Consider the following 14,824-nt stretch of genomic DNA (forward strand, 5'->3'; position numbering starts at 1 on the left):
ATGTCTAGGAAATTCCTATAAAAATAAAAACCTGTGTTGAAGTCCTATAAGAATAAAAACTTGTCTTGAAGAGAATATTTCAACACAGCTTGCACCAAGGAATGTTGCTTTGCTAGCATTACGTAAAAAGTTGTTTAGACTTGAAATAGTGTTTTAACTACTATGTAGGTGTTTGTCGTCAAAAACGTGCTTCCTAATGAGCTTTGATAGCATTATTAAAGATTTTCATACAGCTCTATGAATTGCCTTCAAAGGTAGCTGCTGTGTAGTAATTGTCAAAGCTATATTCAAACACACTGCTTTGGAGCCAAAAGTGCATTTTAACTTCACTGATTGCCATTAGTCTGAATTTAGCTTTCAGACAAGCCATACTTTAGCTTGTATAACCTGCTACTGTGTATAACCTGCACACTCAGTTACAGTCCTTGGAGAAGGAAGGGGACAACAGCTGCACAAAATAAAAGAATGTTCAAATTTTTATGTGGCTTTAGAAAAATTTTTGTTTATATATGGCAATCATTGCTGCGTTCACTACTGCTCTTTGTTCAACTACAGTGTGAATCCTCAGCGGCGTGCAATGCATTTATACCAACTTTGGTTTTAGGTGCCGTTTTATAATGAGAATTTCGCCTTCAGATGCGGCTTCATAGTAACATGAATCAAATTGCAGTGAAGCCAAACCTAAAGGCAACCCTCGATTATAACTCGCATTGCCACTTTGTCCCGAACTTTTGGTGTGGGCTGACATGCACAAAATGTGATAGACCAACTGCTAGAGCACTGCACGGGCCGATTTTTGCCCGTTTCTACATTGGGCGGCCCGCCCGAGCCCGATCAAAACTTTTATGGCGAGACCCGGGCCCGGCCCGGGCCCGGAAATAATCTACGTTACCCGCCCGGCCCGGCCCGCCACCCCTTTACCTTAAGCCCGAGCCCGGCCCGAGCCCGGCTCGAAACCGGCCCGAACCCGGCCCGAGACCGAAAAATACATGTTTTTCAGAGTTGAGAAGCCCGAGAATACTTCGCAGAAAGCCCGAGCCCGGCCCGGGCCCGGGTCAAAAAGCACACTCCGTGCCCGAGCCTGGCCCGAGCCCGTGAAAAAACTGCTCTACCCGGCCCGGCCCGGGCTTTCGGGTAAGCCTGAGCCCGTGCAGTGCTCTACCAACTGCATCTAAGCTGCCATGGACGATAAGATGCGCAATTAGTCAGCATTCAACGAAACTGCACAGAGCGGAAAAACAATTTTTTTTAATTAAAAAAAAAAGCCTTTCTTGACTCCCTACATGTTCAGTGTCAGGTTGCAAGCAATTAAATTTTTCAAAGTCACTTTTTTTTTAATTCAATACACAAACTCTGGTGTAGACATGAGGTGAGGAAAGTAGAGATTTGAATACATATGCGAAAAAATGAGCGACGATGTGAAAAACTGGGTTCATCATGGAAAGCACGAAATGTTAACACACTGTGTGCTCTCTTCATTCATCCCCTTCCAGCTTCTGCTCACTGTCATGAAAACCAGATTTTTTCACGCGGCAACTGAGAACTTGAGACTACAGAGCACTGCCTTTGCTGCTTTCTTGGCTAGTTGCCATTCTCTCAACACCAGCCTCTGCACCAATAACGGCACACTATGGCCCTCAAGAACAGGTACTATATGTAGGTATGCTCATTCAGATTTCATTAGGAAATTCCGATCATAATCTCTAACAAAGCTTGAGAGTGAGGTGGCATTTCAGCAGCTATGCTAAACTGAGTGCAAGAAAACAGCCTTGCCGTCAAAGGCAAATACCATACTTCTGGTACACATAAGCCGCTTGTAACTAACCACAGGCTAGGCGAATAAGTGAGTCGGCTGTGGTGCTCCGAGAGGCTGTTCCCCGTGACCCTGCACTACGGTGAGTTCCCACAGGCGCGATCCGCGAGACCTCGTCGTCATCACACTTGCCACAGCAAGAGGTGGTTGGTGCTGTCGTCTCGGCCGGCGGCCTCGCTCAGTCCGGCGCTGCGGAAGTCCTCGTAGCCGTCGCCGCCGCTGATGATCAACAGGCGGCAGCCCGCGGCCGGCGTGAGGGATGCCCTCCTGCCGGCCATCGAAGCTGCCACCGATGCTGACGCGGCGCCACTGTCACGCGAGCACCGCAGTGACCGGTGGTGGTGGTGCCGGCTCCCCGCGGGCTCCGTCGTCTCCACAGCCGTCAGGAACCGTACGTGGCCCGTGTGACCGTGAGGCACGCCTGGGTGTTTAGAGGCACCATCTGAGCAGCCTTGTGTGACTAAATATATCTTTCCTTAAAATTTTGGAGCTCAGTTTCGGACAGTTTTACCCTACTAAGAATGAATCTCAGCTTGTTTGCAATACATGTATACTATAAAGTTAGCTGTCCTAGAAAGCTCCTTGCCTCTCAACAACTCTTCCACATGCCCACTTCTGCAACTTTCCAGAATGATTGGGAATGACATCTACAGCCCTCACAAGTAGCCTGCCTTTCTCATCGGTTAGGGCTAGAAAAGGTTGTCAACCTAGAAGGATTATCGATGCCTGACTGGGTTGGTCAGGATCATAACTAAGGTCATGTTTGAATAAACACTTTAACGGGGACATGCTGTTCTTGCTGAAGAAGCTTTATAATGCCATGCCTACATTTAATTTTGTTAAATAAGCTTTTTCTAACAACATCACTGCCTTCTGCACTAGAAAAGGTGCTCCTTATACCCAATGTTTTGTTAAAGCAGAGGGCGCGGAAGTCTTAAAAGATTCCTTTGTTTGGAAAGATTGAGTGTTGTTAATGTACTATTAAAGCAAGGGTGCAAAAAAAAAGGATGCAAGTCACTGCCATACTATTACTAGGCTGCAAAAAATTGTGTAATTCTCTACCACACTGATGTGATGATGTGATGATGTCCAACTGATTTGATGCTCTTTCGTTTGTAGTGCAACAGGTGGTGAAGGTCACGGTATTTTGGTACACCTTCTGCCTAGGTAAAGTTTCCCAAAAGGTGCATTCTATTTGTACAAGGTATGTAATCATTTCACTTATTGGTGCGCATTAACTGAAGCCCATTCTGGCTTTAATTTAATTAGTGTAGTTATTTTTGGCTGTAAAGCCAGTGCCGGCAGTTTTGTACAACCAGAGTCTGCTGTTTATGCTACTTTCTTACCACAGAGGCTGCGGTTTATGGCTAGGTGTCCTATGGACTTCATGCAACACCATGGCATGGTTAAACCTGCTTATAACAAACCTCCATATACCGAATTCCTGGATATAACGAAGTTTTTCCGTTCCCCGCCATTACTCCATAGAAGCACATGTATTTCAGACCTCTACGTAATGAAGTGGCAGCGGGAGACCCCCTCGAAATAACGAATTTTCCCCACCGACAACCTAGAGATTTCGCCCCAAATTTTGTCATTTTTGCGCGAGCAGCAACAGGAAGCACCTTCTCCACCGCGACAGAATGCGAAGCGGCGGCGGCGCACTTGGTGCACTCGAATTCACAGCGACTGTGAGGTGAGAGCGAGCGCATGTGTGCGTGCGTGCACGAGGCAGGCCTGCATCCCTCGACCCGGCAATCTTGCCGCCATGGGCGTGACCTTTCCCCCTCCCTTCATTCAAACCTGAACCCGCCACTTGCTGCAGCTGGCCTAGCCCGCCAAGCCGGCACTCTCCTTTTCCAGTTGATGTTGCCGAAGGAAAAAAAAAAACATTGCGTGTGCGCCATAGCGCGCGCGCACATTACGTCACGTTGGCAAAAAGTGCACCGGCGCAGCCAACGTAACCAGCGGCTTCCGACGGCCTCGACAGGCCCAGCGCCGAATTGGCTCCTGACCCATTCGCGCGTTGGTCGCCCCGACTGCGCCAACTCACAATGCCATTTCACGCGAAGAATAAAGGTGCCCAAGCAGCTTTGCCGACCGTAGCGACCCTCATGACACTCAAACGGGCCTTATACAACGCTACGACGCCATCGGTAAGCGGTAAGAATCGAGTAAATACGGTAAGCGTTTCTTTTTCGAATTTTCGTGCCGAACCTTCATATAATGAAATCCTCTTTATAACAAAGTTTTTCGGGAATTTGTCAATTTTGGTATATCCAGGTTTAACTGTATATCAAAAATGATGCCAATCTCAGGACTGATTCGGGAAAGTTGGCTCATAACTAACTGGTGACGATGCAGTGAAATAGGTACAAGGACAAATAACACACAGTACACAGGATGTTGCTCGTACTGATGTGTACTGCATGTTCTTTGTCCTTGTTCTTTTCGCATTGCATTCTCACCAGTTAGCAAAACTCAGGATTCCTTCCAAAGGTACACGCCTTGAGCACTGAACTGGCTTCAATTCCACAGATGCAACATGTGCACTAAGGTTATTAAATAAAGTTTACTTAGCTGAATTTAGTCAATTAATGGGCTCGTTGGCAATTATAGCACAGCTTTTGATGTCAGCCACTGTTGTAAATTCTGGCCAGCAGAAATTATAATTTCTTTAATAGAGTAAACGGCTCAGTGAGTTGGCCCGAATTTATTGCTAAGAAGTGCACAAACAAATGGGACACAAAGAAAGAAAGGCATGGAATTTTATGTCAAATCTCCTAATTCTAACAATTTGAGCCAGTATGCCCACTGAAGCACTCCATATGCCTTTTCACGGATTTCGTTAAGCTAGACTACTCATCACTTTTCAACGACTGCCAAATGCATTACAGTGTATTTGCACACCGCAAAGCTGTGCGGCCTCACCGACAATGTTGGGCAGGCTGCCCAAACGACTGGTGCTCGAGGTGAGATGGGGGAGGGGGAGGGTGAGCAGCACACCCGCACTGGTGCCAACCCAGAGCAGGTCCTTGCAGGCCAGCAGGGCAGTGACCCGGAGGCACGCCGCTTTGTGCTGTCGGATTATGTCATCACATGCTGCAAGGCGGAAGGAAGAAAATTGAGCCCACAGTATGCCAGTGCACATGACAGGCTTGCAGTGTAAGCTATATACAGTGGAACCTCATTGATACGATCTTCACGGGAACTAGGAAATAAAGCATATCATCCGAAAATCGTATCATCCAACGTATATTATCCAACGAAATTGTTTTATCAGGAAAAGAAAAAAAACGTATCCCAAAAAACGTATTACGCAGAATCATATCAACGAGGTGCCACTGAATATTCACATAAACATTTAAATTCATGATCATATTTATTTTTTACATTACTTATTATTACATTATTTTTACATTTTTTACAAAAATCTGCATTTTCGGCAGGGGATAACACATCTTTGACGCATTCTCTGTAAACCTAAGCACCACCAAGATAGACACTGTAGCTCTTGGGGCCCTGATTAGGGTCACCAATGGGGCCAGGCATAAGCGCGCCAACCAGTCAAGTTCAAGTTATCGGGTGAAGGCCCATCTCATGATCAAAATAAAGTTTGGACGCATAGAAATCTGTGGGCACTGGCCAAGACCAATCGAATTAACCAAAAAACTGAAAGTTGAATTAACCGGAAGTCTACTGTATCAATGCACACACTGATCAGCACGTTCATGAGCTTGCAGAGGCCTATTTATTGCAGTGAAAAGAACACAGTTTGCTTGCCAGCTTTCAAGTGCACTGACCAAATCAAGAGATTATGTTACTGGACAAGACCTGAGTAGGCTTTTTTTTTTTTTTTGGCAGTCCTGGCCAATTTACTCATTGTTTTATCAAACATTTCTTCGTTTTTATGCCTTCCTTATGCAGTGTTTTTTTTTTTTCATTACTGTTTTTTTTTTTGCATCACGAATTTCTTAAAATTACATTTCCTTTAATTGTTATCTATGCCTTGTTGCCATTTGCATAAATTTCCTTGCACTAGTAATGAATGCTCAGTTTTCAAACAACACTTATTTAGCAGCTACGTCACCTGTTCTCTCTACACAGCTGTGTAAGAAATGGTCTTCAACATCAACCACTATTTGATGAGCATGAAAAGGAAAGTTTCACATGCATACCTGAAAGCATTTTGGTTACAGCAGGTGCAATGTTCACATCCTGCAGGCACTCGTAAGTGGTGGCGTGGAATAGCCGGATGACCGCGCTATGCTGGATGGCCAGCCAGACACCAAGGCCGGATGTTACCATACACAGCACAGCTCGTGATGAGTCGCTGCTTACTTGGAAAGAATGCTGTAATAAAGAACAAGAGCTACATTGTACTCCAGATTTAGTTTGAAGCTTTTGGTACATTAAAACATTAAACATACACAAGGAATGCAAATCAAAATACTACCTAACAATGTTTCTTTGGTAACAAGTTTTATGTTGCGCATATCACTGACCCACCAAAAGCACAGACTCATTAGGGGCAGGTAGTACCCACAGCTTTTGAAAGAAAAGTAATAGGAAAACACCAACAGCTTACAAGTGCTCTGTCTGACTCAAGAGAAACATTGTTCTTGCAGTGCAAAGATGTCTTGCTAAAGGTATGTAATACCAGATGACCATGAGTTGAGCTCATTTATTGCCCAATTTGTAACAGGCATCAATTCCTTTTTGTTGGTTCTTGAGAGCACTAGTCTGTAGCAAGTGGGCAAGGCGAGTAGGTTCCAAGTGGAACATTTGCTGGGATGCAATAAGTGTCAAAAATATTTTCCAGGGGCAACATAATATTACACTGCGCCTAAATTTTTATTTGAATTGAACTGAATTTATTTGCAATAATGTTGCGGGGGTGACTAGACGTAAAAGCTGCAGGTTGCTGCATGAGGGGAACCAGGCGACCTCATAGACAGCGCAGCTTCATAGCGGTTGACCGAATGCATGCGTTTTACATAACGCACTTGTGAAACAATTGCTCCGATACCTATGTTATCAGTTTGTGTCAGCAGTGGGTGTCTACTATTCGCAGTCATGCCCAAATCCTTGGCACTAGCGCTGGCGGTCATCAGTAAATGGCAAGGACAGTACCATCAGCCACATGCTTACACGTATCTATTAACAGATCGCAATATAGAGTGCTTGACAAGCTGAGTGCTATAAAGCAGTCGTGAGCAAGAAATCAGTGTTCGTACAGGTTTCCAAGGCAAAAATTCAAGGATATTCCAGGACTTTCCAGGACCTGTCACAAGTTTTTCAAGGACTCAAGCGGCATCCAAAGTAGGATTTCTTTACTCTAACATTTCCAAAAATGACTAGTTTTATTGCACTTACAATAAATAATTGTATGTATATCACAATTATAATAAAAATGTCTAGCCTTGATAACTTCTCAAGATCACAACACAAAATGAACGCTTACAACAGCGGCTGAGGTTTCTCCAGTATAGGCTGGGTAAAGTTCACCAAGAATATTCAAAACATTCAGCATAGGGATATTGCACTAAAATAAAAAGAAATAAATGTATATCCCAATGATGTTAATAATGTCTAGCCTTGATCACTTGTCTTGCTACACATCCATTATATTATAACAAATAGATGTATATTGCAATTTTGTAAAACATGTCTTCATCATTTCTCAAGTCCGCAATGTTAAAAGTTCACACAACGAACACTCACAACAGCTGCTCAGGCTTCTGCAGTATTAGCTGGGTTGGTTCATCAAACATTTCCAAAACATTCAGCATAATAATATTATAACAAATCTCCACCCAAAGGCGCAAAGGCACTGAGCATCAGTGATAAAGTTGCTCCACTATAGCTCTCTTTAGCTTCACTAGCTTCACCTCGCGCGCAAGAGGGAAAGTGGGACAAGGCAGAGCGATGGGCTAGGAGTGAAACGAACGATAGGATGAGGAAATCAGTGTAAACTCTTAAGGCCCCTCAAACGAAGTTTCAGGGGCTTTATAAACACTGCCAGCTGAGCCAGCACCGAAGCGCAGCACGGGTCTCTCGCTCCGTTCACAGTTTGACGCGGTGAAGCCTTTTATTTTTTCTGTGCACTTCTGCAAAACGGAACCATGTCTGCTCGTGCTGGCGTATTGTTTCTGAAATGGGGAATTTTTCAGATCGACACTGATCTACCACAGAAAGGAGGTCGCAATGTCGATATCAGAGTGCATTGCTCACGAAATTCAAGGATTTTCAAGGAAGGAAAAAAATTCCAGGACTTTCAAGGGCCTTGAAAGCACACTTTTCAATTTCAAGGGTTTTCAAGGATTTCAAGGACCTGCACGCACCCTGAGAAATGCTATTGAGCTCCTGCTAAACATCGCAGCTTGTGCAGATGGTGGTACTCTAAAAGTGAAATGATAATGTAAAAAAAAAACACACAATCTTGCAATAGGTATTCACAGTAACTTCATAACTGTTAGTACAGCAGAACGACTACCTACACAACTAGATCAAAGCTACAGGCACATGTAATGGGACCTACTACATGCCAAATTCCTAAAGAACAACTTTTGAAAGGAGATAGCATATCATAACATATCTTGTGATCTGTCATTGTACTATACATGACATACATGAATCTCATGTGAGCACCAATTAAATGGATGGCATCAACATTTCTAATTGAGTGGTGTGCTATTAGATGATGACGTGCTATACACTAGTATTTAAAAAATATGTATGCATTCCAGTGGTTTGATACGATTCCACATTCTCTTTACAGAGTTGACAGAAAGTTTGCTGCCTTTAAACGATGAAAGGGGAAGAACAAGATGGACGGATGAGGAAGAAGGCAGGGCAGGACAATTTTTACCTGATTACATTGTGTACGATACCTCTCTTAAAGGGACACTAAAGCAAAACATTAAATCAGTTCAGACGGATAAAGCGTTCTTTGAAAACTCTGTTGTACTAGTTAGCTTCGAAATAATAAGTGGATCATTAGAAGAGACAATTAAGGTCAAAGTATCAGTTTTTGAATTTGGCGCCAAATCTCCAATGCCAGTAGGTCGCTGTGACGTCACAGATTCAAAGTGCATTTTCGTATTTAGGCCACGTTGGCTCAGTAACTGTTCCCGAAGCTCGCCATATTCAATCTTAGGCTCCTTTAGAACAAAATGCAGTCAATCTTTACTGCTAAAGAATTAACTAGGCCTTAGAAGATGCTGTCAAAATCCATGACGTCACGGTGAGCTGGTGCAGGAACTTCAAGGAGGCATTGCCACCCGTCTTTAGTTATTACGCTTTTTCTGGCCTACCAAGCACGTTATTGTGGTAACCAAGGTGCAAATTTCCTGCTGGTTTCCTGCTGGTTTTTTACTGGTTCCAGTAGTGCTGGTTTATTAGCACATTCCCAGCAGCTACTGAGACCAGTAGGTGATGGAACCAACAGGTGATGGAACCAGTAGCTGAAACCGGTAGCTGCTGGTTCCAGCAGGGTTGCAGGCAGTCAGCCGACTTGTTACTCACCGATATGGAGAACATTTCCAAGCAACAAGCTGATGCCCGCATGAACTTACATGCATGTTTCGTACACTTTTCAACAAATTTAGGGTTGAGAAATATGAAATCTTGATTGCTATCCTGGTTGCTCTATTCACACAGTAGGCCTACTTAACGTGTACTACCAGCTTGCGCGCTCGGCATCTTCGTGCTACGCTGACAGCGTCCACATAGACCTGTCCACAACCAATATGGCCACAACAGCCATATTTCAGTGGAGGCAAATGTATGCATTTTTACATTTTCATTGGTGCATGTGGAAGAACACCAGGCAGTCTAAATTAATCTGGAAACCTATTCTACCAAATGTTTCTTGTGTTATAGTGCTTTTTTTTCTGCTCATTTCTGGTTTCGGTGTGGTCATATAGTATCATTGTATACCAACAGTGTTGTGAAAATTCAATTTTATTTGCGTGTAATGATTTCAGCTGAGCAGAGCAATTCATGCATCATCAGTTGTGTGTAGGTAGCATGACCATAAATGCCTCTTTTATGATGTCGGGTATGTTCTTGTCATGAAATAGCTGTGTGCTTTTTTCACACTCCGGTGCAATATAATTTACTTGTGTGGTTATTTTCAAATGTTGCCATTTTCAAAATAATTTTCTTAGCTCCAAGTTGCCAAAAAATAACTATTTTTTAATCCTCCAGCCGCTCACAGACCTCTACTCTATACATCTGACAGTGGATGTTCCGAGGGTCACTACAGTAAGCCGCTGTTGCCACTCCACAGAGTTGCTACTTTAGCACAATGTGTTTGTTTATTTGTGCCTTTTATATGCTCAGTTCTTGTTATGATAGCTATGTATGCATCACTGCTTTTTGTGTTTGTCATTGTATAGATATATATACAGGGTGTCCCAGCTAAATATAGCCAATGTTTTAAAAACGATGGAGTGTGTTAGGAGGCTCAAACCAACTCAGTGGTGTTGAGGATCGCGTGTCCTAGTCAGCGGTATTTTTTTTCATTTTTCAAAGTCAATTAATTAGTATAAACTAATTGCCTAACTTTTTAATTATGGGCTTCACCAAGAAAGTGCCACTACGAAAGTTGTAGATCACAATTAAATATGGCCGACTGAAGTGTTTGCAACTAAGTACCATTGATGGAGGTTCTTGTAATTGCCTTTAAAGAAAGCCTGCGAAATACAAAAACAAGCGCGACATAGCACCATTATTTCAGCGCTCCCAGACGACCGATCAAGAAACTACATCCGCATATTTCTGCAACAGTTTCAGGACGGGCTTAGCGTTTCCGGTGGCCTCAAGGTACGTGCCAGCAACTCCCGCTAGTAAGATAGGATCACGAACGAATAGAAGAACATGACAATTGCATTTTCCTCCCAATTAAAGAGTTCTGCCCTCATCATTTACTTAAGCCCAAACATTATTTTTTTATTTATTTATACATAATTTTTTTTGCCTTGTGTGTTCGGGCTTCATTCCACAAGTGGAGCGAATGATTTGTTTACGCCTCGTCACCATGAAGCGCGAGACACCTTCATCACCGCCACTCGCTGTGTGCATCCAATCGCAATAGGGCATGCGAGTGAGTCTCGAAAAAAGCCCGCAAACAATGTCCTTTATTGGTCTGTCGTCGGGGCGCGCTGAAATAGTGGCGCTGAAATAGTTGTGCTATCACGCGCTTGTTTTTGTATTTCGTGCGCTTTCTTTAAAGGCAATTACAAGAAGCTCCATCAATGGTACTTAGTTGCAAACACTTCAGTTAGCCATTTTTAAATGTGATCTAGAACTTTCGTATTGACACTCTCTTGGTGAAGCCAATATTTAAGAAGTTAGGCAATTAGTTTATATTAACCCTTTCAGACGCCAATGAATCCTGTTGACTGAAAACTTGCTTTCTCCGCATTTCTTGCATATTCAGAATCATAAAAAGCATCCATCTGCAGAATAGATCAAAAATTTTAATTTCTTTAGTGAGTTTTGTCTAGTTTACAGAACATAAACTCCATGCGAAAACTCACTACAGGAACATTACGTGTGAGAACATCAACTATTTCATGCCTAGCAGGCTTGAAGAGCCCCCCCATCTAGGCACTTGAAATTATGCCTGATGTCACAAACTGTGAAAAACAGTGAATTGAGTACAACCACTACATACTACGACATACTTCGCACCGAGCAAGTACACACAGCATTCTACCTTCCCACTCGTTTTATTAAGTCATTTGGAACCCGTTATTCAAACCAGAACTGATTAAAGATGTATGCGACACATTTTAAGTACCATTACTTTCATCAATGCTATTGCTGTTGACGCACTTTCTTGGCGTATACAATTGTGTACACGGCGTCTTAAAGGGTTAATTAATTGACTTTGCAAAATGAGAAAAATACTGCAGACTAGGACGTGGCCTCCGAAATGCGTGGCGCACAAGCTGCATGCAAGCACTTAGAAACACGTTATGTGGCAACCGAGCTTCTCTCTCGCGCTTATTTCTGGACACACTGCACCATCTAGCAGCGCTGCCGAGAAGTCTGCCCTTGGCCTCCGAGACTTGAGAAGCTTGGCGTGCCGGTGCCTGCGAACGCCGAGAATTGTTCCCTTGCTCGCCCAGTGCCGCATACCCAGTGACCCAAGTTAGTGAGAGGTCCACTGAAGAGCGGCACATACCCAGTGCATTCATGGCGCAGCTGGCTAAGCGTTGGCGTGAACGACGTTCATTGAAAACCGGCACGTGCATACCCAGTGCATTTGTGGCAGAGCCTGAGAAAGCGTCAGGTTGCTGTTCTTGAGGAACCCTTGTGACGTGGGTTCAATTCCGCTCGGCATGGGAAAAATTTAAACAATCTTTTTTGTCATTGTAGAGCTGCACATTCCCAGTGGCACATATCTAGTTACCCAAGTTGGCGTCAAAGACGCACATTGAAGAGCAGCACACACTAGGCGGGAAGATGGTTAGATACAAACATACATAGATACTTAGCCCCCAGAAAGTACGTGAAGTACCCTAAGGATGCGAACGCACTTAAAATGGCAGTCTGTATTGAGCTATGTTTTCCCTTAACTTGGGCGTCTTAGGAACTCGACAAAACAAAATGGCATGGACTCCACGTGTCTTCTATGTGAATAATGGAATTGTTGGAATGCACGTGATGCCATTTCAACATACCTCTACTTCTAAGGATGCAGTGCTGAGAACCTTGATGTAGTTTTGGCAGCCGCACCATAACTTCCCAGCAACAGCCAGCATTCGCAGCACTGGTGCCACACTGCTTCCCACTTGAACTTTCTGAGGATCGCTCGTGTTCCACCCACCTCCTGAAAAGTGCCATTATAGTAACTGACAAAGCTGTTCTTGCATAGCAACAAGTACAGTTGGCCAAAACAATGTGACACAATTAAGTTGCATGCTATACCTGCAGCACTGGAAGATGTGTAAGCCATGGCTACAGTGACTGGCATGGGCCATGTCACGTGTTACAAACTACAGTAGACTCCACTTAATATCTAGGCATACATGAAGTGACTGTGAAAATCTGTCTATCTAAACGATAGTTCAGCTTAACAGAAGTGTACCAAATTTATGAAAAAAAAAGTGCCCTCACTCTAGAGCTTGTAAAAAAAATCCAGCTTAACAGAATTTTAAAGGGCGACCACAATACAATAGCAATACAGCCATCCAGATGATGTCTCGTTGCATTCACATACGTGGTATGGCTTACAGCAGTGATTATGCTACTTTGCCCATTTTTATGTTGTTCCTAGAAGTTTTTGGGATAGAGTAGTCACAAAAAAGAAAAAGAAGAAAGCTGAATTTCTTGCAGCATAAGCCTGCATCCCAGGATCAAGGAGTGTGCCATCCACTTGAGCAATTTCATGACACTAAACGGCATACGCAAGCCTAACACTAAAGCTGCACAACCATTCTTTCTTTGCTTGCATGTCCTAAATTTTTACCAGCAGCTGTGCAATGCCATAAGCTGCTTACAACTTGCAAAATTGCCGTCATAACATTTGGTCGTAACAAACACAAAAGCTATTGGTGAAGATAACAACATGTATTGCAGGAGAAAAGAGACTGATTAGCCCACAGTAGTCGCATGCAGGTGCACCACTATAGCAAGCCTAGCCTCCAGGTAGCTTGTCCTCCCTCCCAACAACTTCTAACACATTAACCAGTGAGCTCTAGCTCCATATTACTAGCTGAAACATTACCAAGGATTTAAAATGAAATCATTCCAAAGTATTTCTTCAGAAATGAAGGGATATGAAACTTGCACTTATTATTCAGTGCTGTCATATCACAAACACATATGGAACAGTTTCAAGTTGCCCGTGTCCTTTGATCTGCGAGTTTGACCAGAGAATAGGCATTATGACACAAATCTGTGCCTTCTTTAGTGGGCATCAGGTAATCATTGCCTGCCTTGCTTCCCTCATGTACATATCATTCCCTTCGTTCTAAAGACAAGCTATTCACACCAGTGCTTGTAATGACAGCAACTAAATGAAAGACACAATGAGGATGCCAAATCGATTCCATGTAATAGTCACGAGCATTCATTAATTGTGTTGCTTGCTGGCGAAATGTAATTTGTGCATTTGGCTTCTTAAGTTTCTGATACCTATAGAAATGCAAGATGCTGTATGATTTCATTAAAAGCCTTGTGTGACATCACCAGTAATGCCAGCAGCTGCTGCATGAAAGTGCTGCCCACATTACTGGCCCTGCATTCGTGCATTGGCAGTTGGAGCTTTGTATGTAATGCAGTTATTGTAACACATGTCGAGTTAGCTACAAGCTATTCCTTGTCAATACATTGCTATATATCCCTTGTTTGCACATGCAATACTCTTTCTGAGATGAGTAATGGTGCCACCTTACCAGGCTCTCTTCTGTAGATTGCAATTTCCCCACTTGACAATGATACAAATACACGGTTGTCAAGGTATCTGCAAAGTAATGACATACTATGAGGCATCACACCTTTTTTGCCTCTTGAGAATATAAACAGAGTTCCAAAGAAACGTACATGATGCAATGAACTGCTGCTGAGTGCTGCACCTTCATCTTGTTCTTCTTTATCCTGATATTATCATTACAATTATAGACGTGGATGCTGCAAGAAAAAATGTTGCTAAGCACAAGTCTTCAGATAAGGAAATGTCGGAACAGTACTGGAGAATTAAAATCTTCAGACAGCATGCACATTGTTACTGAGACACAGCCACATCAGATATTTTATGCTTGTATTATCATGCCTGGATCAGTGCTAGATATAATGATATAAGCACATCTTACCAGCCATCTTCAGTTCCTAACCACATGGTAGGAAAGTGATTGTCAGTTTCTTCAACTTCTTCCTTTGGCACTTTAGAGCTTTCCTGTGGCTTTGTTTGATGTTCTTCTTCTAAAAAAGAAGAAAGATGAACAAAAACAAAATGATGAACAAAAGGTCAGCACAGCCTGCAATGCTAAAACACAG

At 43.2% G+C, this 14,824-nt stretch overlaps 1 protein-coding gene and 1 long non-coding RNA gene across 3 annotated transcripts in view; one reads left to right on the forward strand and one right to left on the reverse strand.

Annotated features, from left to right (window-relative positions):
• Window positions 1-615: 615 nt before the first annotated feature.
• Window positions 616-1,249, forward strand: LOC125944646 (uncharacterized). The gene is made up of 2 exons (XR_007466323.1): window positions 616-757; window positions 1,155-1,249. It is a non-coding gene; the product is annotated as an uncharacterized LOC125944646 (long non-coding RNA).
• Window positions 1,250-1,285: 36 nt separating this feature from the next.
• LOC119449474 (rho guanine nucleotide exchange factor 17) overlaps window positions 1,286-14,824 on the reverse strand; it is a 157,390-nt gene continuing 143,851 nt past the window's right edge. For both annotated transcript variants that reach the window (XM_037712656.2, XM_049665234.1), the window contains 7 exons: window positions 14,641-14,749; window positions 14,372-14,458; window positions 14,224-14,291; window positions 12,508-12,656; window positions 5,992-6,166; window positions 4,745-4,915; window positions 1,286-2,234 (listed from right to left, as the gene is read on the reverse strand). In XM_037712656.2, the coding sequence (XP_037568584.1) occupies window positions 1,936-2,234; window positions 4,745-4,915; window positions 5,992-6,166; window positions 12,508-12,656; window positions 14,224-14,291; window positions 14,372-14,458; window positions 14,641-14,749 (1,058 nt within the window). In that variant the 3' untranslated portion in view covers window positions 1,286-1,935. The remainder of the gene's footprint in view (window positions 2,235-4,744; window positions 4,916-5,991; window positions 6,167-12,507; window positions 12,657-14,223; window positions 14,292-14,371; window positions 14,459-14,640; window positions 14,750-14,824) is intronic.

Source organism: Dermacentor silvarum, chromosome 4, assembly GCF_013339745.2.
Source record: "Dermacentor silvarum isolate Dsil-2018 chromosome 4, BIME_Dsil_1.4, whole genome shotgun sequence".
Lineage (NCBI taxonomy): Eukaryota > Metazoa > Arthropoda > Arachnida > Ixodida > Ixodidae > Dermacentor > Dermacentor silvarum.